The sequence below is a fragment of the Spermophilus citellus genome (genome assembly GCF_964194105.1).
Source record: "Spermophilus citellus genome assembly, chromosome: 5".
NCBI lineage: Eukaryota > Metazoa > Chordata > Mammalia > Rodentia > Sciuridae > Spermophilus > Spermophilus citellus.
This window is the reverse complement of record NC_138186.1, coordinates 139,261,268-139,287,871: the sequence shown is the minus strand read 5'-3', so window position 1 is coordinate 139,287,871 and position 26,604 is coordinate 139,261,268. Positions and strand designations below refer to the sequence as shown.

Here is a 26,604-nt window from a genome sequence, read left to right as displayed (position 1 = left end):
GATGACCCAAGACTCAGCCTTCTGTGTTGGTGTTAATTTAGTGGCTGAGAGCAGGAGAAGTCCTGGGTTCCCATCAAAGCTCTACCCTAATGAGCCATATAATCTTTGGCAAGACAAATGCCCCTCTTTGCCTTCTGTCTATGAAATGCTTACATGGATGTTATGGTGTGGATCTGGAATGTTCCCCAAAGGCTTGACTTTTCAAGGCCTTGTCCTCGATGCAGCAATGTTCAGAGGTGGGGCTTTGGGGAAGTGATTGGATCATGAAAGCACTGATCCCATCAATGGATTAATGCATCAATGAGTATTGAGTATTGTGAAGCAATGGATTCTATAAGTTGTGGGGCCTACCTAGAGGAAGTAGGTAATGTGGGTCATGTTTTCAAAGGCTATATTTTGTCCCCTGTCCTTTCACCTCTTCTTCTCTCTGCTTCCTGGCCAGGTGAGCAGCTTTGTTCCTTCATGCTCTTCCACCATGATGTGCTGACATACCACAGACCCATAACAATGAAGCCAGCTGACCATGGACTGAAACCTCTGAAACTGTGAGCCAAAATAAATCTTTCCTTTTTAAAGTTGATTTTCTCAGATATTTTGTCACAGCAATAAAAATTTGACTAACACAATGATTATCATGGGGATTTATAATCTAATGAAAAAAGCACTTGTCCTGGTGTTCAATAAGAGTTGGATTTCTATTATTACTTTAGGTATGATTTTATTTTGTGCCAAACTGATCTCCAGAGTAAACACTATCGAAAGCTTTGTATTTCAAATTACTTAAATGATATTTCATTTATTTAAATGGCATATGAATAAAGAATGCAACATATTGAAGATAACCATGAATATAATTACATATAATTTTTTTCATATTACATATATAAAATCTGATGTAAGATGTATTTCTTCATGTGACTCATACTCTAGCCAGAAAAAGAAAAAATACTGATCTAGAGTTCACTTTTAAATTAATATATTTAATCTGATAGAATCTTATCTCTGCTGTGTGTGGAAAGGGAATGTTCATCATGCAAAATGTCAAATAGCCTAACACTTCTTATTTTGGTATTGTTGAATTGAATTTTCTAGTAGCTTAGTGATTAAAAAAATAAACAAAACAGAAGAGGCTGTTAATAGGAATCATAATAGGTTATTTCACTTTACATTGGCCAATGGTTTCACAAGATTGGCCCAAGGTCCACAAGTTCATTGTATAAAATCAGATATCTTATTCCAAGTATACCCCTCCCGTAAAGAAAACATTAAGACATAAATCATTACACCATGGATTCAATGAAGTTTTAGCAAGGCTACATCCTGGTAATAATAGTATGGCCATACAGTTGGTTAGAAAATTGTTTTTAAATGATCAAGAACAAAACAATCTTTGCTCTTATATATCTTTGTAGAAATCTGTTGTATATAATATTAAAGTCTGCTTTTTAAAATTAGCTGCAACTGACTTGTGTTAACCATATCAAGCTGATGAAGGGGATTCCTAATGCAGTGGTTAAAACCAATTGTATAAACATTCTTGGTAAGTAATGAAAACAGTCCAAGAGTATAGGGACCTGATTCTTTCACCTTTCCCAGCTCCAGGGAATTAAAGTCTCACATAACATGGGTTTTGCTCAGTGTTTTCCACTCAACAGAAGTTTTCTTTGTGAGACTCCTGCAAGTAGCATACCGATGGGTAAAGGAATGACTTTTAAAAATCTGTTCTGTTTTTTTCTCAGATTTTTCAAATATATTAACTTTGGTTTCAACTCATCTTTCCCACAGAAAAAGTAGGGAAAAGTGCTTGTTTTCATCTGGCTGTAATGTTTTCTTTCATTCAGAGAGAAGTTAAGAGGGCATTTGTCTGGGTCACAAAGACAGATCTCAGCTGTGTTTTTCAATGTGCAGGTAGGTGGTCTCAGCCTTCTTGGCAAAATCCAGAAGTCACATAATAAAATGACTCTAGGGACAAAGTGCCTTTGTTAATCTGCCATCAAAGACTCTTCTTCTAATATGATTGTTTTCTACAGTGTTACAAATTTTCAGATGTCCCCAAACTCTGTACATTGAGGAATGCCAAATGAATCTCTTCTTGAAAAAGATAAATAAATAAGTAAAAAATTCTTTAAGAAATGTGCAGACCACATCAGATACATGAACTACCTCTGAATTTTATAAATATCTTGTGAACAGCACAAGAACCACATCAGTGACCCATAACCATGGTGGACAGCTGTTGAGAGACTCACAAGCTGGCCACATAAAATATTTACAAAATGCTAGAAACACAAGATATGTTGACTTATGCAACTGATGTAGAGTCAAATTCTGCCAATCATTCCATTTGGAGGAATGAAGCTGTAACAACCTTGTGATCGATTAATGGATATACCACACTGTTGTGAAGACATCTTTGATATTTTTTATAAATTTAGAAATCTCTGATTATGCAAACTGTGGCTGATTAACTGTGAGCGGTTTCATAATGGAACTTGGAAACCTTAATTATTTCTATGTGAAATAACCAATTTATTAACATTTTTATATGATAACATGTTACTTTTGTCCTGTTTACTTTGGTTCCTTTCTCATGCTCTTTTGTCGGGTATAGCAAAAAGAAACAGCAAGTAAAGCCAATATTAAATACTCACTTTCTTAGATATTGCATTAGAAATGGCCATTGAAACGTGGAGAAGAACAGTTAAGACAGAATTAAAGACAGGCAGTCATCGTAGATAGGCAATCAGGTTGGGTCAAGAGAATGAAGAATAGATTGGGTCTGGGATGTTGGAGAACACCCCTGAGAGACTGAAATGTTAATGCCTTCAGAGACCTTCCTCCACCTGCCGCTGCTCCAACCTGTTGCTAAGGTAACCTGTCCAAGGAATTATCCCTCCCTATAAGGAGTTATAAAAGCTGTTAATTAATGTCTCCTGGGCTGCTTCCTGCCTGGATCACTCTATTTGGCCCTGCCCCTGCCCATCTGCTACTCACCTTTTGGCCACCCCACCGGCATTTCCTGGGCCTAGTCATATAGGTAAAAAAGGCAGAGATAAGAGGGAAAAAGGCAGAAGAACTAGGAAAGTCTAGGATGATTAAAGGAGGAAGAACACCCTCACTTCTTGGGATACCAGGAAACCAGCTATGCCCCCCCTTCTTCACAGAAGTCTGTGTTACTCCTTTTTAAATAAACCCTACTTTATATGTTTGCCTCGGCATGCTTCTCTAATGTTACACTTCAATATGTGAGGAAGCAGGACTTGTCACCCATAACTGGCAGTATCAACAGGATGCAAATTTAATAAGAAATTGTCTTTCTCCAAAGTCGAGGAGAGAGACAATGAAAAATGCCAGAAATGATGGCTTAAAAGGCTTATATTAGAAGGATGACTAATTCACGTTTGTCTTATGGACATTTCTGTAGTCTTTAGTAGAAACATGCAGATCAAGCAGAAGTTTCTAGGTAAATCAACTCCAAGAGCAAAACACTACCTTCTATTTTTACATATGAGGTCACTATCAGTATTACTAGCATCTGCATCCTGAAAGTCACTTTTCAAAATGACTTAATAGGTTATGATTTTAATCATGTCATAACTAAATTTAGCCCTACAATTATTCAAATTTGAGTGCCACTTTCTGTCTTCACAACTACAACTTATACAACTTTCTTAAATGGTAATTTAGCTCTACATCTCATAACATGTATAGAATGAAGTTAATGAAGAATAGGTTATAAATTCAGTCTCTTGCTTTCTGCTTTTCTAAGGTCAAAGAAAAGGGCTGTCCCAAGCAGTCCTCTCACAAATACAGGGCTTTTACCCATAGCAGATTAGATAGAGAGAGAATATTGACACAGTGCCATTCAATGTTGAGTGGGCCATTGGGATCCTAGGACGCAGAGACAAAGGGTTGTAGAAAAGAACATTTTCTTTTCATTTCACTAAGTGTCAATAATCTGATGGGTCAGAGTCCTGAACCAAAAAGCACAGAGGCAAGATAAGGCTACTACACACAGAAATGAAGAAACTATTATGTGATTGCTATTTTTACCGTGTTTTGTCTAGTGTGTTGTTCAAAGTTTCCTGTGATAAGCTTTCCATGAGTTCTCCTGATGGGGATTCCTTGATCTGAGAGATCTCATCAATAGGAAGTTTATCCTCATGCGGTTCTTGTGTTTTTTTACCAGACATTTTTGAGGTCTTGATGGAGTTCAACTATTTCTGTGTGGACCACATAAGTTTTATGGAAGTCATTCCATTTATTTTTATTTAGGGAGGAACCTGTCAGGAATTTCTTTGCCACAGAACACTTTTTGTGATTCTTATTTGTCCTTTGTAAGATACTGATGGACTTTTGATGTGTTAGAAGTCCAATAGAGCTGAGAATTTAAAGGTCATGCTTATGGAAGAGAAAATAGTTTCTAGCTTGGCAGATGATAAAATGCAAAATTATAATCATGTGTTTGGATCTTATGATTCACTGCAGTTTACACAGCTACTCCAATTATTTTAACTCTATTGATTGATAGGTTGATAAATAAATGAAGGAATTCACTGAAAAATTATTTATATGTGTCATCTACTCTCTCAGAGGTGAAACAGTCATTTAGCTGACAATTATTTTTCACTTTTTTATCATTTGTTTTAACACATTGAAGATAAAAATCAATCTAGCATAGTAAGGAAAAATCAAGTCTAAATGGAACATCTTAATTGCATTTGATTAGGTTTTTGAGCACAGGGGCTCACTAAAATATAAAAATGTTACAGTAGAAAATGTCACTTATAGCACTTTGTATAGACATTCTAGAGTGACATAAAAGACACCATAAATGTCATTCCATCATAAGGGAAAAAAATAACAAGGAGGGAAAAGAGAAATTCTTTCAAATAAATTTCTTCTGCTGGGCACAGTGGTGCATGCTGTAATCTCAGTGACTGGGGCAGGAAGATCACAAGTTTCTTTGCCACAGAACAGACACTTTTTTGTGATTATTATTTGTTCTTTGTAGGACACTGAGGGATTTTTGATGTGTTAGAAGTCCAACAGAGCTGAGAATTTAAAGGTCATGCTTATGAAAGGAATTTGGTGAGACTGTGAGTCAAGAGGAAGGAGGAGAAGGAGAAGAAGAAAGAAGGAGACAGAGAAGGAGAGAGAGAACAAAGAAAGAAAGTAAGAAAAATAAACTTTTTTCATTCTGATTTTTTCTGGTCTCATATAATTTCTGTTTCCATCATATCCGTCTCCTTACAGACCTTAAAATATCACATTCGTTTTTCTTTATTTCTTTCATTTTTTGTTCTCTTTGGTAAATATCCATCCCCCTTTCTCTTTGTGGGCCAATAATCTAACCCCCTCTTCAAGTTCTACATTCTCCATGACACTTTCCTTGATGGCTTTGACCCACCCTGATCCCAATCTTCACAATTGTGAGCCAGAATTTCCCAATACACAGAAGATTTAAAATATTTGTTTGTCTGAAGACTGACTGTCAAGTGTTTTTGAACCAAGACCTTGGTTATCTCACAACAAACTAGGTCCTGAGAGGCATTCAAATAACACTGGTGTAATCAAAATACAAGGGGAAGTAGGGAGACAAACTAAAAAGAGGAAGATAAAGAGCATAAAGTTTCTGGCAGTATAAAGAAACCAAACCTGTGGATCAAATGAAAGTAGAGTTTAAAGAGAGAGTAACACACCATATCTAGCAAACATTTTTTTAAAAAATTAGACATAAAAAAACCAAATCTGGAAAATGTAATTCAAAATCAAAAGAAGAATCAGTCAATAAAAGCAGGCTCACAGACATCATAGACATTGAAATTATTGGACAGAAATTTTTTTAAGTTAACTGTAACAAATATATCAAAGAGTATTGTAGAAAAGGTGAAAAAATTATGATAGATTTCACATTTTATCAGAAACACGGAAACTATAAAAGGAAGCCTAAAACTATAGAACTGAAAATATAATACCAGAAATAAAGATCCCATCTTAAGAGCTTAACAGTAGACTAGACACAGCAAAGATAACATAGTTAAACTGCTGGACACTAATGATAAGGTCATGTTTGATATGGATCAGAGGAAATATCAATAAGAATGGAGGTTGAGGTTTCATTTGAAACCATAGGGTCCAGAATGCAGAATGACAATTTTAAGTGGCTGAAATAAAAATGAAACAATATCATATTAAAGGTGTCAAACAAACAAAGTAGAGGCAGTTCATCTTCAGCAAATCTGCACTATAATAAATGTTATAAGTTCTTCAAGTAGAAGGGAAGGTGATTGCTTATGAGAGCCCAGATTAGAGCAAGAAAGAAAAAGCTCTGGAAAATAAATCACCAACAAGTTATAAGAAAACAATAGACAAAACTACTCTTCATCTTGAACAGAAGTTTAACTGTTGTAAAACCATGAGACATGGAATCCCAGGGCATATAAAAGGAGGAATGGCCACCAAAAAGAAAAAAAAAGCCAAATAGGAATATATGTGACATAAGGAAAGGAACAATTGTGAATTCAGCAAAAGCTAGTGGAGCAGACTTTAATAAGTGGGCATATGTGTAAAATGGTTTGTGAATCAAAATCTCCTATGGGAATGGCAGCATGGACTCATAGAAGAAGCTTCTATGGGCCCTAATTGAGACTGTCTTAAGAATTGAAAAGGCTGAGATTAGTAAGTACATGGATGAAGACATGAAGGATGTGACTCTACTTTGTGTACAACCAGAGATATGAAAAATTGTGCTCTGTGTGTGTAATATGAATTTTAAGGAATTCTGTTGACGATATAATAAACCAAAATTTAAAAATATTAGGAAAAAAAATAAACAAGCCACACTGACTCTCTATTTGCAACTCCATCCCCTATCAACTCATCCCAACATAGCAGGCAAAGTGATCCTTTATGATGACTGGCTATCTACTTCCACCTATGTTCTCTTATAGGCTCATCTTAATACAGCATCCACAGGGGTCCTTTGAAAACTTAAATCAGAGAGCATTACACACTCCTGTCCCCCATTCAAAACTCCCCAGTGGCTTCTCTTCTCAATTACCCCAAAGTCAAAGACCTTACCAAAGCTTGGAGGCCCTTAACATCTGACCCTGATGACCTCTCTGCAGCTCTCCCCACCCTTGACTCTGGGATACTTGCTGTTTCTCAAACACAACAGGCATTTTCCTGCATTATGGCCTCAATTCCAATTCTAGCTGTTCTCTCTCTTTAGCGATTAGTAATACTTTTTCAAAGTGATCTTTTCTAAAAAAAAAAATCACCTTTAATCAATTATTCTTCTATGACTTTATCTATTGTTTTCCCATTGCACCTTGGCACCCCATATCCCTTTCCTGCTATTTTTCTGCATAACAGTTAATAGCATCTGACACACTATATATTTTGCTTGTGCATCTTCAATATATATGGCTCCACATGCCACTTTTACTTTGTCATCCAAGGAAACCCTAAAATTACTTCAAGAACCACAACTTGGACAGTATTGTTCTTCTTTTTAAGAACTCACCCATGGAAAATGTGCCTAATGTGGAAAAAAAAGCCCAACTCATCTACCCACCCACAAAACAAACAAAAACAGTTATTAATATCAAATAAGTCTAGAGCTTCCTTCACACTTTACAAAGTTTGGGTTGTTCCTCATGTGGAAACATCAGCTGGTCTTCATCCACACTCTAAAAAAAAGAATAATTTATAAAATGTTTTATGCATCTATAACATATGTGTAGATCTGTTTACAATCCATTTTTAAACTTATCCCCTTATATACAGCTATACTCAGGTACACAAAAGGATGCTCATCCAATAATCATTTGTTAGATTTCCTAAATATGAAAGAAAAACAGGTAACATATTTACCCAGGGTTTTGTAGTGTCTCCAGTTATTTTTGAAAAGTGTAACAGAATTACAAAAAGAAAATGCAAGTATTATGTTACTCTAATGTTATTCTCACGGCTTGCTTCCAGAATCCTCTCATAGTGACAAGGCAAATGTGAAGTGAGTTGGATTGTTAACATTCTTTCCCAGCCTAAATGAATTAATTCTTGATTGGGGAAACTGTGGCATTTGTGGTCTATTTCCATATGTGGCAATATTTTTCATCATTCATTGTAGTCTGAACTATGATATTTTCAATCCTAGATTCTGGATTTGGTCCTGGGAACAGCTTTTTAGCAGCATTCTCATTTCTATGGGAAAAATTTATTATCATGAATTTCGGAGCAGATTTTAGCAGCTGCATTTCAGTCCCATTGAGAGTCCATGAACCAGCAGCCATTAATCAACCACAGAAATATATGAATCTTCTTCTTTTTCCTTACTTTATCTCTGAGGAGAAAATCAAGTTTCATAGTACAATCTTATTTGAAGAATCTGTTCTTTGTTAAGCTTCTTTGATTTCAATAAGAGCATCTTAATGAGTGGTTTGACAATGGGAGATGAGAGAAACCATGTCATTTCCAAGGGCATGAAGTATCTGCATTATGTATGGACTTATCTTTATTTCTTAGCTGTAGGCACAGCTGGCTGCCATTTTGTTTGATACTTGGGTTCACAAGTCCAGCAGAAAAGTCATATGTTCAGGACATAATGAAAAAATAACTTTAAGAAAGGGTTACTGCTCTTCCTTGACATAAGAAAACTTTTATTTTAAAAACTTTTATTTTTTAATTAATATTTTTAAAAAACTTTTATTTTTTAAATTAATATTATGCCTTCTACAAGTAAACTGCTGGTACCCTAAGAATACTCCTTAATGGAATGGGCAGCAAAGATATGACTGGGAGAGCAAAAGCAGGAGATAATGCCAAGTGAAACTAAAGGATTCTTGAGTTCTGTGGCATAATGGTAGGAAATCTCACCATTCTTGGCTGCTGTTATTCGAGAAAACATTTTTCATTTTCTTTTTCAATGTCAGAAAGTGACTCAAATCTTTTGAGATGTGGCTTACTTCCATTAATCGTACTTAAGTTATTTGGGAAACAGAATTTACAGAGCATTATGACTCCTTTTCAAAGGAATTTTACCTTCAAGTTTATTCAAGAATTTGAGTATATGGGTTGAATTGAGAAATAAGTAAAATGTCCAATGAATGAATAGTAAATGTTAGCAGATAATTCCTACTCTGCTACTAGCTATATGAATTTAGATAAACTTTTCAGGCCTTTCCTTTAAAGTAATGAGTTTTGGTTTGTTTTATTTATTTATTTATTTATTGTTGTTGTTTGTTTGTTTTTGGTATGATACTGGGGATGATTGAACTCAAGAGTATTTTACCAATGAGCTAAGTTATATCCCCAACCCCAGCTCCCTCTTTTTTTTTAAGTTTACACATATTTTATTTGTTTAGATTTGATAACAATATGTAATAGCATATAAAACCTTTCCAATATTTTAAAGGAAAATTTTAAGATATATTAAAATTTGATATTCAATCTTAAAAGGCATATTTTAAAATGAAATTTAAATTTTTTTTAAATTTTGAGATAAGTAAGACTCACTTAGTTGTATAGGGCCTCACTAATGTGCTAAGGCTAGCATCAAACTGATATCACCAGTTATTGGTGATGAGTTTTGCTCCCTCACATGTTGAAGTATATCATTAGAGAAGCACACAGAGGCAAGCATATAAAGCAGGGTTTATTTTAAAAGGGGTAACATAGACTTCTCACAGGAGGGAGAAGGGTGCCATAGCTGGTATTCTGGTATCCCCAGAAGTGAGGGTGTTCTGCCTTTTTTTAAAAAAAATATATGCTATATATATAACAAAGGCTTCCTTTGTTCTTCTGCTCTCTTCCCTTTCTCTCTCTCCTTCCTGCACACCTCACTAGGCCCAGGAAATGCTTGGTGGGATGGCCAAAAGGTGGGAAACAGGTGGGCTGGAGGGGCTGGGGAGGAGTGATCTGGGCAGGAAGGGGGCATAAAATCCCTGTAGGGAGGGACAATCCCTGGGTCATGTTACCTTAGCAACAGGTTGGAGCAGAGGCAGGTTATCTTGGGTAAGGTTGGAGGAAGGATGGATAAGGTTGGAGGAAGGGCTCTGAAGGAATTAACATTTTAATTCCTCCATTCTCTGGATCCAACCCTTGCCTATCTGCCTGTCTAATTCTGGCTTCAAACCTTGTGATTCTCCTGACTCAGCCTCCTAATATCCTGAGATTACAGACATACCCTCAGCTAAAAAAAAAAAAAAAAAAAGAGTTTTGCCTATGTTACATCTAAGATCGTGCTGAGTTCTAACACATATAATTTTGAATACATATAGACAGGAAAACTGCTTTAATTTATTAGGGGGTACACTTATAATGTATTTTTTCCTAATTTGAGTCAAGTAACCTCTCAACTATAACCTCAGTTCTTTTCCTTGGAAGAAAAATAGAAAAACAATATTGACTTTACAAAATTAGAGGGGTTTTCCTTCCTCTATGTGCTCTTGGATGCTGTTTAAACAATATAACATGCAGTCGACAGTCCAGATCTTAAATAGAAATAGACAACTGAATTATAACATAAAATAGCATGTAGTTTGAATTGTATCAGAAAATATGTATTAAGTCACATTGGTCCAATGCCTCACACTGCTCTTTTCTTTCATGGAAAATTCTTGATAAGGAATACGCTGTAGGAAAAATTGAGTTCTGAGATGCCACAGGCAGAACAATGTGTGGAGCTGCTGTGTGTGGCTATCACATCATTCATCCCAGGCGCTCTTCAGACTAGAAGTGATAGCACTGTGGTAGGTAGAGATTAGGAGCAACCAATGAGAGTTAAGACCAACTGAAGCTACTAGATAGTCAGACTTGGCGCCTGAGGATACCTTTGACCTTTTCCTTGGCAACTCTTCAAACTGGTTCAGAAGCTTATGGAAGCATTTCCCGTTTCAGGAACTCAACAAGTGACTTAAGAGGGAGAGCCATCCTATTGTGTGTTTATTTTCTCTGATCTTTTACTCATTTTTGTAAAAATTCTTGCCCATTACATCTTTTGGGTCATTTGGCTCAACTCCCTGCCTTACATGACATCTGTGTCTCGTAAAATTTTCCTAGTTGTATATTTTCAGTTTAAACGTGTTCTTGACAGTTTTACTGTTACAAAATGAACTTGTTTGTGCTAGTATTTGCCAATTCACAGATGTCTTATTTATAGCGAATGGGAAGGCATTTTTTCCCCTTCATTTAGAAAACAGATCATGAGTCTTCACAGTCTTAATAGTCTCCTTATCCTTAAAAGTTGTGAGACTAGTTCTGATCCAAGACTACTCAATATTTGATTAATCAAAATCCAGAACAATGGATTTAAGTGGATATTTGAAAAATATATTCTCATTAGCCAGATCTATTTCTTCCTCTCCTCCTTCTTCCCTCCCTCCCTTTCTTTCTTACTTTTTTTTTTTGTTTCTTGATTGAACCCAGGGCCTTGGGCATCCTAAGCTCTCTCTCTGTCATTGAGCTGCATTCCTGACCTCCTAGATCTATTTCTTTATCTTCTATGAATTTTAATAACTTAGATAGCTAAATGATGTGTGCAATGCTTCTTGCTCCTACACTAGATGCATTCTGTGTGATTGCTTTTATTGTGAGCTGAATTTCATATAGGATAACAGGCAAGGGGTTTCTTCCTAGTGGGTCAGATCAGTGTTTAAGAACATAAGAAACACATGAACTGATTCAATGGGTCGTGTTTATTTCATACTATTAGGTACTATTGTTTCTGAGGGTACAAGGATGATCAATTTAGACATGATATTTGCCTTCACTAAGCTCAGACAAGAACAAACAGATAATTCTGACACCATATATGAGTTACTAAGATAAGGAAATACCTATAAAAATATCTAAGCCAGATTATGGGGTCTGAAAAAGCTTCCAAAATATGTGAAATCTATGCTGAGAACTGGACAACAAATAGATGAAGCCCAGTGTTTTGTTTATGCACTGCTGCCTAACAAACAACTTGGTGACACAGAGCATATTTTATTATATCTTATGGTAGTATGGGTTAGAAGTTTGGACAGGGCTTAGCTGGGAGATTCTTCTGCTCCATGTGATTTTCCTAGTGTATCACATTCCAATTTATAGATATTCAGCTTGACATAAATGCAGCCATCTTGAGTTTTAACTTCTCTGAGTAACCCTGATCAGTTTCCCTCATGTAGTTTCTTGACATGTTATAATAAAATCCTCAGAGTGGTATGTGGAGTTTTACAACACAGACCCTTGTGACATTGGTGCCAGGAATGTGCCTGATGTCCTTGATATTAATTTAAGATGAGTCAGGTGCATTTTGACACACATGAAGCCATTTTTGTCCTGACCACTATATATACCCCTTACTTTTGATAAAAATTGAGGAGATCCACTAGTCTTCTGCTATCCAGGACCTTGCTTCTGTCTGTAAGTTCCCAATAAATTGCAATATGAGCAATCCTGGATCTGTCTTCCTCTCTCTTTGGTCTCCCAGCACCTTGGGACTGGTTCTCACATACAAGAATTGTTTTTTTCTGGAACACAAGCCCTGTCAATAGGTAATCTCTTTTTTTTTTCCATCATTGCTCAAGGGGTCCAGGCACTTTAGAAGACTAAAATGGAATCTCAAAGACACCCTTTGACCAACACTAGGGTATAACAGTGTCATTCTTTAGCACTCTACTGGTTCCAAGTGAGTGATGGGGAAAGTCTAGATCCAAGGCCACATAACGTTGTTACTAAAAGGGGGTAAGTTTCTCTGGGATCCCCTTATATACAATAGCTACTCCACCAGGTAATGGGAAAGGATGAGAAACAGTATCTCAGGCAAGGAAGAATTAGAAAGCTTAGTGACAGTGGAATGTGTGATATTTCCTTCCTTTTCTCTTTATCCAAAATAAATTATATTTATTGCCCTTTAAGAGATGCCATTTTCTGAATAAATTATACTTATTACTCTTTGAGAGATGACATTTCCAAGGATTTTCTGAATATACCTAGATAGTTTTCTGTTAAGAAATCTGCATAGCTTCAACTTTTCCAGGTGAAGGAAGAAATCATGGAAGTCATTGTCTATGATCTGTTGCTACTTGACCTTTGTCCTTGTGGACAAAGAAATCTTTCCAATCAAGTTTAACCTATAGAATAAACACATCCTCTTAGGACATACAAAGCTTCATATGTGACACCCTTGCCAATGTAATAAGCTGATATTAACTGTTCTCTGTCATCATTCCACACTATGTTACCTCTTGCAAAGTCTTTTTCTTGAGATAAGCCTCCCATTTTATCCATTTATTCAGAGATTAATCTATTTTTTTAAATTCTCCTTGGTAATAAGGGCCAAAAAAAAATTGGCTAAAGATCTGAGGAGGCTGAAGGAGAGATATGACAAACACCATAATTTAAAAAAATAAGAACTAATCTGGAATAATTCATATGAAATCACCTGGTTTTATTGCCAATGACAGTGAAAGCTGAGTATTGCTTTCATTTTTAATACTTTGGAATTTTTATCTGAGTATGAAAAAAAATTCCTTTTGGCAATAGATTTTAGGCTCCCAAGGCCAGCAACTTCTAGTCTACAAAATAAAACTATATCAAGTTTTGATTTTATTATAAATAACCTAATCAAAAACACTTTATTTTATTCTTCCTAGTAGATCTCGGTTCTGAATTGCTTATGCATTAAATCCACAGTTTATATTAGAAACAAGTTTTCATCCAATAGGCTATAAACATTTCTCTATTGGGTGATATTTTTGAAAGTTTAATCATGTCAGAAATAAGTTTTTGAGGTCTAGAGGCCATCTTTCCTCTTCTATATTTCAAGTACTCAGTAAGTCAGTCCTGTAAAACTGCATCTGAGCCTCAATTTCTTTCTTTCTATCCAAATGGGAAAAACAGGTTATAATTTCTTCCTAAGGTTTATATTCAATTTGTCACAGGCACTTGCTTTGAGTCTATGGAACATGAACAGAGAAGGGCCATTGTAGGTTTTCCAGCAGAAAGGGGGCAGAAAGACATCTTGGAAACCCAGCTACCAAAGGTTTAATCTGAAGTTTGTATCACTGTGATCTAAGCTTCTCCATCTTCCTTCCTTTCCTACCAATCTTCAGCAACACTCACAAATGCCACAATTGAATGGGTGCTTTTCTGGAAATTTACAATGAAGCTGAATTCATGCCTGGCTTGCCATGTTCAGAGCAGAGGTGTACTGTATGAGTATAGGAGCCTGGCAATGGAGATGACTTTGAGAATGCAAGCCCAGTGGACATTTGCAGAAATCCTGGGGAAGACCTTGAATTCTAAAGGTATGAGTTGATATACAAGCTGATCTTACTAAGATCTTAATGAAGTGAAGGATATTCCTATTTTACAAGGAAAATACCAGATATGACAAAATCACCAGCTGGGAATTAGTCTTTTTATTTGGTAAGTAATATTTTAAATTAGAGATAATATTCTGTTATTTAAGAACAGCCTGAAACAGTGTCATCAGTCTAAAACACAAGTTAGTAAATACTATTTTGCAGGCAAGACTCACACCAAGTGCCTTTGAAATGCCTAATAGAAAACAAAATAGAGCTTTTAAATGTATCTTTCTGTAAAAAAAATATGAGTAAGTTACCTGGAAACACTATAAAATTTTATTTTTAGGCAAAATTCCTTTTATTTATTTGTAGCAAAGAAAAAAATAGTTTCGTGGAATTTTTGAAGGTATATGCAAGTCATATATATCAATATATCTATTTCAAGATTACATATCTTCTATCTGATTATTTCTTATTTCAATTTTTATAGACATTATAAAATAATAGTAGTGCCATGTCATTTTTCATGCCATGTCATTTTTCACTACAATTTGAAAAATAAAGTGTACATAGTATTTTGATTTTAGAATAATAGCAATAGTATAATATGCTGTCCACTAGATGGAGACAAGCACTCCTTCCTGCTTTTGGTAGTTTTCTTATTGTGAGAATAAAGCAGTGCTGAATGTTCAGAATCAACAACAGACTTGTACTGGAAGGTTCCTTGAAGGTTCCTTGACCCTCAGCACCACAGGGACTATTATTTGAGGAATTCCCATGTGTTTATGCAAAGACTTTTTTATTATCACGGGATAATTTTCAAACTAAGCATGTAATAATGACAATTTAAAAGCAGGTCTTCCCCCCACCCCCAAAGAATTTATCATTACCTTCAAAAGTCACAGATTTTGTTTGTTTATTTGAAGTTTTACAAAATTCTTTTTTGATGAAACGTCAGAAAAAAAAATTGCTCTCTTTTTTTTTTTTTTTCGTGGTACCAGGGATTAAGCCCAAGGGTGCTCAACTACTAAGCCAAGCCCCCTTCCCTTTTTAATATTTTTATTTTGAGACAGGCACTAAGTTGCTCGGGGCCTCGCTAAAATTCTGAGGTTGTTGTTGAATTTGTGATTCTCCTGACTCAGCCTCCTAAACTGCTGGCATTGTGGGCATCTGTTTCTGAGCCCAGCCCTATCATATTCTTTTTTTTTTTTTAAGTCTTTTTTATTTTAAGAGAGAGTGAGAGAGGAGAGAGAGTGAGAGAGAATTTTTAATATTTATTTTTTAGTTCTCGGCGGACACAACATCTTTGTTGGTATGTGGTGCTGAGGATCGAACCCGGGCCGCACGCATGCCAGGCGAGCGCGCTACCGCTTGAGCCACATCCCCAGCCCTTTCATATTCTTAAGAGAACATTTAGTGTTCAAATTACAAGTAATTTCTTTGCTCTGATAAATATAAAACATAGTTAGGAAAAACTAACAAATTTACACTCAGCTCCATAAGTGATATTTCATCACAGAACTGAAACTGATATAATAAAATGCAAGGCAGGTGCTACTGCCCAGATTAGCATGACCTTCGCCCTCCCCTGAGGGCAGGATCCAGTGGGTATCACATTTGCTCTGAATTTTATAAAATAATGCCCTCAATTGAACATTTTAAGGAAGGTTTCCACATTTTTTTCATCATTGTTGAAGAAAACTATCAGCATATTGTAAAAAGATTTTAAAAAAGCAAAAAATAAAAATATTTTAGACACTCTTTTTAATATTCCAATGGAATCTAAAGGAAAAGCCATAAGACCTTTGCCATGATCTATTTACAAATGCTTAAAGAAGCTTTTCATTTTAAAGTTTTTTTCTCCTTGAATTCATGTTTTCCATCCTATTTTCTTCACAGAGTATTATATTAATACTCATATATAGTCATGCTTGAAAGACTTATTGAACACCCATCTGGGTTTTTCTGGGGCAAAATTATGTACTTCTGCCATTATATTTTATATGCATTTGCTCTTTGGTTGCTCTTTGTCTCTACCTAATAGAATTTTACATTATCTCCTTATAGACATTTGCTTTTTGTTTTGTCACTACTGAATTCCTAGCATTTGAAACACAGACTAACATAGCTTAAGTGATGTATTTTTTTTAATTAATAAGAGTGAAATTTAAAATTTACCCTTTATATGACCATAAATATCTACATTTTAAATGTTCAAGTGGCACTATAATGACAACTATTTTTAACATACAGCTTTAAAAAGCAATACAAAATATATCACATTGATAAAAAGTAAAATGTTATTAGAAATACAGTTCTTAATGGAATGGATGAGATCTTCCTTGTTTTCATTAAGTCACATATCCATGGGTGAATATTACTGATCGTTGGAATAAGATAGAACTGAGGATCAATTCTGTTTCATTTCAAAAATTTTTCAAAGGTGTAAATGCAAAAAAATACTGAATCACAAATTAAAAATATGAAGGTGACTTTTATAATACTGACACTTCTTTTACTCCTTCTTACTTAGGTGCCATGTATCACATAGTTAGTTATTTATCATTGAAAGAATTATAGTGACCCATCAGCTAATGCCTCGAATAGGTCCTTCAATCTGGCTGAAAGTTGAGTTTTAGGCAAATTGATGTTATCCAGAGACACCACTATTCCAATTGTACATTCATTTGACTCCCTAGAAGGATGTGCTCCTGAATGTGCCTTTATAAAGTGAAAAGTGGGTAGTCACAGAAATGGAGGCAGAAACACCCATCTGATAGAAAAGAAAGAAGAGTGAAGACACCTTCATTACAGATATTTTCTCTACTCAACAGGGAGTTTACCTTGAGAAATGTGTACATATGAAACTAAAGACTGAGAAATGTATTGCCACAAAACTGTGCCTCCTACTGTTTACTAAGCTTTTCAGATCACCCAATTTAGGGGTTGCTATTCTAAGGTACAATTAATTCCACTGTGACAACCTGACTCCTGCTGTATTAAGCTGATACAGCTAAAGCAGAGTCATGTCATGTTTGACAATAATGGCTGCCTGTTTGGAACAACTCACTACAGTGATATGCAAGCAGATCCTATTGAACAAATAAATAGTTACACTGAACATTAAATAATGATGCACTCATCTAATAGAAAGGTCTTCTCATCTGACAATTGTGGCTGGTCATAGGCCAGTTTAGGGAGGGTTGTGTTTTCCAACAGATATATTAATTATTTGAACCTAGGAATGGAATAGAGTTGTAAGCTGATTCTCAATGTGATGGTGTTAAAAGGTGTGAGACTACTACATGGCCATAGCGGCCATGGAGGAGGCAGTGTGAAAGGCATGTAGCTAGCAGGTTTAAGAAAAAAGAAAAACAGCAAGCGCCCAGCCAGACCGGAGGAGAAAAGACGCCAGGCGCCCAGCCAGACCGGAGGAGGAAGTCCGGCCCTGCCCCAAGTGCTAGTCCAGAGGAAGCCCATCAACCCTTAAAACCCATCAAAGGGGGTGTGGCTACCAGCATGGTTCTGCGGCTGATCCAGGTACCCAGTTTCCAACTCCCCCACCCTTAGCTACCATAACTCAAAATATTTCCCACAAGCTTTTGGGGGTTGTAGCTATCAACGCAAAACAATAACTATACAGACACCTGGTTTCTACCTCAGAGACTAGAGTAGGGAAGATACAGGTGGAAGCTCATTTCCTTTCACACTGGCTATAACCACCACCCTGAATACAGAGGCTCAAGCTAGGAATAGACAACGCCTCCTACTGGAAGCAAGGAAAACAGTGTTCTGAGAGATTTTTTTTCCTCTCTTTCTTTCTCTCTTTTCTTCTCTCTCTTCCACAACTTCAGCGTATGTGAAACCAAGAACTGTGCATGAACAACCGAATTACCAAAGTAATATAATATAGAGGAATTGCATATACCCCATCTTCCCCCCCCATTTTTTTTCTTGATTTCTATCTTACTTTCCTTTTCCTTCTCTTATTTCTCTTTTCTTCCTTGTTATTTTTTTCTTTTCTTTTTTTCATTCGTATTCTCTTGATCCCACTTTCAATCTCCTAACTTTTGCTATTTATACATAGAGTAACTATCTAAATAGATAGGAGGTTGAGTCTATACATTCTTCCATAAATTACCAGTCTAGTGGTTAGAGTTCTCCAAAGGTGTTAAATTAGTTTAACCTCATACCCTCACTCCTTTCCCTCTAAATATAACATCCTTCGTCTGAAATTAAGTTTTCTATATGCCACCAGATATGGTACACCTTTTATGAAACTAATGAATATATTCTTAAGTAATAATTAAAACCAATATCTATAGTCTTAGAATCCAACTATAAATGTATTAATAATGAAAACTTGTGCTTAGATAATGTACTGTTGATATTGGAAACTGTTAACATTGTCTTTCTCCGCAAAAGAGGGATTTTGGAGCTATACAAGAACAATACTAATATATAAGGGGAAAAACATTAGTACAACAGTTTCACAAAGCTAGAAAGAATCATGAGCAGTATGAAAAGACAAGGAAAGAAAGGACCACAAACAATACAGGTCAATTCAACATTAGATGAGGTAAAATCTGCAGCTGATGGAATGTCAGACAGAGTTCAGGATATACATGCTTCAGATGATCTGGAGTCTCAAGGAAGACATTATACAGCAAATTCAGACAATGAAAAAAATCACTTTGACAATGAATTACATAAACAAATTCAAGAAGCAAAAGATCAACTCTATAGGGAGATAGAGGATATAAAAAACAAACAAACAGAAATCCTGGAAATGCAGGAAACAATAAACCAAATTAAAAACTCAAATGAGAGTATTACCAGCAGAGTAGAACACTTAGAAGATAGAACTTCAGACAACGAAGACAAAGTTTTTCAACTTGAAAAGAACATAGACAGCTCAGCGAGAATGTTAAGAAATCATGAGCAGAACATCCAAGAATTATGGGATAACATCAAGAAACCAAACCTAAGAGTTATTGGGATACAAGAGGGTACAGAGGTCCAGACTAAGGGAATGAGCAATCTATTCAATGAAATAATACTAGAAAACTTCCCAGACTTAAAGAATGAAAAAGAAATCCAAATACTAGAAGCCTACAGGACACCGAATGTACAAAATCATAAGAGATCCACACCAAGACACATAATAATGAAGATGCCCAACGTACAGAATAAGGAGAGAATCTTAAAAGCCACAAGAGAGAGGAAGAAGATTACATTTAGGGGTAAGCCAATCAGGATAACTGCTGATCTTTCAACACAGACTCTGAAAGCTAGAAGATCCTGGAACAACATATTTCAAACGCTGAAAGAAAAAGGATTCCAACCAAGAATCATGTATCCAGCAAAATTAAGCTTCAGGATTGAAGATGAAATAAAAATCTTCCATGATAAACAAAAGTTAAAAGAATTTGCAGCTAGTAAAGCAGCTCTTCAAAACATCCTTGGCAAAACACTACAGGAAGTGGAAATGGAAAATAACAATGAAAACCAGGTAGTACAGTAAAGGAAAAACTAAGCATAGAGGAAAAACAAATCATGTTATGTAACATACATAACCAAATATGGCTGGAAATACAAACCGTATCTCAATAGTAACCCTAAATGTTAATGGCTTAAATGCACAAATCAAAAGACATAGACTAGTAAAATGGATTAAAAAAAAGATCCAACAATATGCTGCCTACAGGAGATTCATCTGATAGGAAAAGACATACACAGACTGAAGGTGAAAGGTTGGGAAAAATCATATCACTCATATGGACCCCGGAAGCAAGCAGGGGTGTCCATACTTGTATCAAATAAAATAGACTTCAAGCCAAAGTTAATCAAAAGGGATAAACAAGGACACTACATACTGCTCAAGGGAACCATACACCAACAAGACTTGACGATCATTAATATATATGCCCCAAACAGTAGTGCAGCTCCGTTCATCAAACAAACTCTTCTCAAGTTCAAGAGTCTAATAGACCACAACACAATAATCATGGGAGATTTTAACACACCTCTCTCACCACTGGACAGATCTTCCAAACAAAATTTGAATAAAGAAACCACAGAGCTCAATAATACAATTAATAATTTAGACTTAATTGATATATACAGAATATACCACCCAACATCAAGCGGATACACTTTCTTCTCAGCAGCACATGGATTCTTCTAAAAAATAGACCATATATTATGTCAAAGGGCAAATCTTAGCAATTACAAAGGAGTTGAGATACTACCATGCATTTTATCTGATCATAATGGAATGAAATTGGAAATCAATAATAAAATGAGAAAGTAAAAATCCTACATCACATGGAGATTAAACAATATGCTACTGAATGAACAAAGGGTTACAGAAGACATCAAAGAGGAAATTAAAAAATTCTTAGAGGTAAATGAAAACTCAGACACAACATATCAAAATCTTTGGGACACTATGAAAGCAGTACTAAGAGGAAAATTCATTTTGTGGAGTTCATTCCTTAAAAGAAGGAAAAGCCAACAAATAAGTGACCTCATACTACACCTCGAAGCCTTAGAAAAAGAACAAATCAGCAGCAAATACAGTAGAGGGCAAGAAATAATTAAAATTAGAGCTGAAATCAATGAAATCGAAACAAAAGAAACAATCGAAAAAATTGACAAAACTAAAAGTTGGTTCTTTGAAAAAATAAATAAGATTGATAGATCACTAGCCATGCTAACAAAGAGAAGAAGAGAGTGAACCCAAATTACTAGCTTACGGGATGAAAAAGGCAACATCACAACAGACAATTCAGAAATACAGAAGATAATTAGAAATTATTTTGAAACCCTATACTCTAACAAAATAGAAGATAGTGATGGCATCGATAAATTCCTTGAGACATATGAACTACCCAGATTGAGTCAGGAAGATATAAACAACCTAAACAGACCAATATCAAGTGAGGAAATAGAAGAAGCCATCAAAAGACTACCAACCAAGAAAAGCCCAGGACCGGATGGATATACAGCAGAGTTTTACAAGAACTTTAAAGAAGAACTAATACCAATACTCCATAATCTATTTCAGGAGATAGAAAAAGAGGGAGAACTTCCAAATTCATTCTATGAGGTCAATATCACCCTGATTCCCAAACCAGATAAGGACACCTCAAAGAAAGAAAACTACAGACCAATATCCCTAATGAACCTAGATGCAAAAATCCTCAATAAAATTCTGGCAAATTGTATACAAAAACATATCAAAAAGATCGTGCACCATGATCAAGTAGGATTCATCCCTGGGATGCAAGGATGGTTCAATATACAGAAATCAATAAATGTTATTCACCACATCAATAGACTTAAAGATAAGAACCATATGATCATCTCGATAGACACAGAAAAAGCATTCGACAAAGTACAGCATCCCTTTATGTTCAAAACGTTAGAAAAACTAGGGATAACAGGAACTTACCTCAAAATTGTAAAAGCTATATATGCAAAGCCTCAGGCTAGCATCATTCTAAATGGAAAAAAACTGAAGGCATTCCCTCTAAAATCTGGAACAAGACAGGGATGCCCTCTCTCACCGCTTCTATTCAATATAGTTCTCGAAATACTGGCCAGAGCAATTAGACAGACAAAAGAAATTAAAGGCATTAAGATAGGAAAAGAAGAACTTAAATTATCACTATTTGCGGATGATATGATCCTATACCTAGAAGACACAAAAGGGTCTACAAAGAAACTACTAGAGCTAATAAATGAATTCAGCAAAGTGGCAGGATATAAAATCAACACGCATAAATCTAAGGCATTCCTGTATATCAGCGACAAATCTTCTGAACTGGAAATGAGGAAACCACCCCAGTTACAATATCCTCAAAAAAAATAAAATACTTGGGAATAAAACTAACAAAAGAGGTGAAAGATTTATACAATGAAAACTACAGAACCCTAAAGAGAGAAATAGAAGAAGATCTTAGAAGATGGAAAAATATACCCTGTTCATGGATAGGCAGAACTAACATCATCAAAATGGCGATATTACCAAAAGTTCTCTATAGGTTCAATGCAATGCCAATCAAAATCCCAACATTATTTCTTGTAGAAATAGATAAAGCAATCATGAAATTCATATGGAAAAATAAAAGACCCAGAATAGCAAAAGCAATTCTAAGCAGGAAGTGTGAATCTGGAGGCATAGCGATACCAGAGGTCAAACTGTACTACAAAGCAATAGTAACAAAAACAGCATGGTACTGGTACCAAAGCAGGCAGGTGGACCAATGGTATAGAATAGAGGACACAGAAACCAATCCACAAAATTACAACTATCTTATATTTGATAAAGGGGCTAAAAGCATGCAATGGAGGAAGGATAGCATCTTCAACAAATGGTGCTGGGAAAACTGGAAATCCATATGCAACAAAATGAAACTGAATCCCCTCCTCTCACCATGCACAAAAGTCAACTCAAAATGGATCAAGGAGCTTGATATCAAATCAGAGACTATGCGTCTGATAGAAGAAAAGCTTGGCTCCGATCTACATATTGTGGGGTTGGGCTCCAAATTCCTTAATAGGACACACATAGCACAAGAGTTAATAACAAGAATCAACAAATGGGACTTACTTAAACTAAAAAGTTTTTTCTCAGCAAGAGAAACAATAAGAGAGGTAAACAGGGAGCCTACATCATGGGAACAAATTTTTACTCCTCACACTTCAGATAGAGCCCTAATATCCAGAGTATACAAAGAACTCAAAAAATTAAACAATAAGAAAACAAATAACCCAATCAACAAATGGGCCAAAGACCTGAACAGACAGATCTCAGAGGAGGACATACAATCAATCAACAAGTACATGAAAAAATGCTCACCATCTCTAGCAGTCAGAGAAATGCAAATCAAAACCACCCTAAGATACCATCTCACTCCAGTAAGATTGGCAGCCATTATGAAGTCAAACAACAACAAGTGCTGGCGAGGATGTGGGGAAAAGGGTACTCTTGTATATTGCTGGTGGGACTGCAAATTGGTGTCGCCAATATGGAAAGCAGTTTGGAGATTCCTGGGAAAGTTGGGAATGGAACCACCATTTGACCCAGCTATTGCCCTTCTTGGACTATTCCCTGAAGACCTTAAAAGAGCGTACTACAGGGATACTGCCACATCGATGTTCATAGCAGCACAATTCACAATAGCTAGACTGTGGAACCAACCTCGATGCCCCTCAATAGATGAATGGATAAAAAATGTGGCATTTATACATAATGGAGTACTACGCAGCACTAGGAAATGACAAAATCATGGAATTTGCAGGGAAATGGATGGCATTAGAGCAGATTATGCTAAGTGAAGCTAGCCAATCCCTAAAAAACAAATGCTAAATGTCTTCTTTGATATAATGAGAGCAACTAAGAACAGAGCAGGGAGGAAGAGCAGGAGGAAAAGATTAACATTAAACAGAGTCATGAGGTGGGAGGGAAAGGGAGAGAAAAGGGAAATTGCATGGAAATGGAAGGAGACCCTCATTGTTATACAAAATTACATATAAGAGGTTGTGAGGGGAATGGGAAAAAATAAGGAGAGAAATGAATTACAGTAGATGGGGTAGAGAGAGAAGATGGGAGGGGAGGGGAGGGGGGATAGTAGAGGATAGGAAAGGTAGCAGAATACAACACTTACTATTATGGCATTATGTAAAAATGTGGATGTGTAACCGATGTGATTCTGCAATCTTTGTAATGTTTTGAATAACCAATAAAAAAAAAAAGGTGTGAGACTTTTGGGTGTGATTAGGTCATGAGGGTGAAATCATCATGAACTGGCTTGATAGAGACCGTTGGTCCCTTCTCCTCCGTGGGTACAGTAACAAAAATGAACCAGGAGGACAGCAAATATGTCAGCCCCTTGATCTGGATTTCCCAGCCTCCAAATGGTGTGTAATAAGTTTCTATGGCTTATAAGCTGCCCTGTTTGTGATATTTTATTATAACAGCCTAAAGAGCTTATGACAAACCCATTACAGATGTTTCCAAACTTAGGATGATTTGACTTATAATTTTTTGACTTTATGATGGTATTAAAGCAGTACACATTTTGCAGAAACTGTATTTTGAATTTTGCTCTTTTCTGGGGCTAGTCATGTGCAATATAATTTTTCTTATGATATTGGGCAGCAACAGCAGGTAAGCAGCTCCCAGTCAGCCAAGAGATCAGGAGGAGAAGCCCTTATTCTGCAGCAGACTCTGTGGCCAAGCTATGTTCCATAGGTGTATTAAATGCACTTTAGCAGACAATATATTTGACTTAAAATGGGTTTATCATCATACAACCTCATCAAAAGTATCTGCATTTCATAAAACCAATCTAACCTAATGAGAAAGGCATCATTATCACCATCTGCTAATGAGAAATACAAGGATGAAAGATGTTTAGTACATTGCTTATGGTCACGTAAGACCTAGCAAAGGCCACATTAGCCACAAGAAGAGCACATAATTGCAATCTCCACTCCAAACCCTGACAATAACAAGTAACATTTATGGAAAACTTACCATTGTTAAGTTCTATAGTATTCTAATTGGTGAGCATCAAGGATGGAGTTCCAAGAAGTGCTCTTCTTTGAATCACAGTAGCATTGAAGACATAACACTTAAAATTCTTTTGTTTACAATAATACACCTTGAGAAAGTTTGCTGCTCCATATAAAACCTACAAGATCAAAACAAATTAGCATTTTTCTGACAGAAGGTTAATATCCAGAATACATAAAGAACTCAAGAACTTAACACCAAAAAGCAAATAACCCAATTATGTGTGGGAAGATGAATTAAACAGACAGTTCTCGAAAGAAGAAATACAAATGTCCAAATAATGTGAAGAAAAAAAAAGTCCAACACCATTAGCAATTAAGGAAATGCAAATCAAAACTACACTGAAATTTCATCTCACATTAGTCAGAATGACACTCATCAAGAATACAAACGACAATAAATGCTGAAGAGGTTGCAGATAAAAAGGAAAACTTTTACACTGTTGGTGGGATTATAATTTAGTATAACCACTATGGAAATCAGCATGGAGATTCCTCAAAAGACTAGGCATGGAAGTACCAAATGACCCAGCCATTACCACTCCTTGGTATTCATCCCAAAGAATCAAAGTCATCATACTACAGTGATACATGCACACCCATGTTTATAGCAGCACAATTCACAATAGCCAAACTATACAACCAGCCTAGGTGTCCATCAATGGATGAATGGATAAAGAAAATGTGGCATATATACACAATGGAGTTTTATTCAGCCACAAAGAAAAATGAAATTCTGTCATTTGAAGGAAAATGGATGAAACTAGAGACCATTATGTTACAAGAAATAAGCCAAACTCAGAAGGTCAAGGGTCATATGCTTTCTCTCACATGTGGAAACTAGAGAAGAAAAAAGAAAAAGAAGGTTGGGGAGGGGTGAGCCTCATGAAAATCAATGGGTAATCAATAGAGGAAAAGGGACCAGGTGGGGAGGGAGCGGGGAAGTGCTAGAGAATGATATTGGCCACATTATATTGTTATAATGTATGCATGTTTCAATATGTAACAACAAACCTCATAATTATGTACAGCTATGATGCACCAATAAAACTGTGGGGGGAAAAATTTGCTTTAACTTGGAGAACAGAATGATCAGTACGTTAAAGTTATCCTGCCAGAACTCAATCAAAACTAATCATCACTTTTGATAGAGTTATTAAAAAAACTTGTATGCTTGTCCAGAATTGTATAAATGACCTTTATAGGTTTTGTTGGAAGTGGTTTTGTTCTTCAGTGTAGGTCTCCCTTTTCTGAAGAGTCCCCAATGTTGGGCATTGAATCCAGGGCCTTGCACATGCTAGGCAAGTGCTCTACCACTGAGCTACATCCCCATCCCTGCCTGGAAAGTTTAATACAGGTGACTTTGTATTTTAGAATCTTACTTCACTCTGAACCAAGCACCATTCTGAGCATTTCAGATGACAATTCATTTTATCTTCATAGTAATTCCACAAACCTTTTTGATCTCCATCTTCCAGAGGCACAGAGTGGTTAATAAATTTGCTGAAGGCCACAAAGGAAGTGGCAGAGCCAAGATTCAACCCAGGCAGCCCAAGTCCAGAGTCCACATTCTTAATCACTACCATATGCCTGGAAAAGAAAAAAAAATTAAATGCATAACTGTATTAGAATAACAGAAAGGAAACATTTTACTTTTGAAAGTATTTTCAGAAACTGTGAGGAATGCCTGAAAGATAGGGAGCCAATAGGAACAGAGAAGAAT

At 35.9% G+C, this 26,604-nt stretch overlaps 1 protein-coding gene across 1 annotated transcript in view; it reads right to left on the bottom strand.

The window, feature by feature from the left end:
* LOC308649636 (uncharacterized protein) overlaps positions 1 to 26,604 on the bottom strand; it is a 166,277-nt gene that overhangs the window by 37,578 nt on the left and 102,095 nt on the right. The window contains exons 6-7 of the mRNA XM_081295357.1: positions 26,338 to 26,471; positions 24,844 to 25,000 (exon numbers count right to left, since the gene is read on the bottom strand). Of these exons, the coding sequence (XP_081151483.1) occupies positions 24,957 to 25,000; positions 26,338 to 26,471 (178 nt within the window). The 3' untranslated portion in view covers positions 24,844 to 24,956. The remainder of the gene's footprint in view (positions 1 to 24,843; positions 25,001 to 26,337; positions 26,472 to 26,604) is intronic.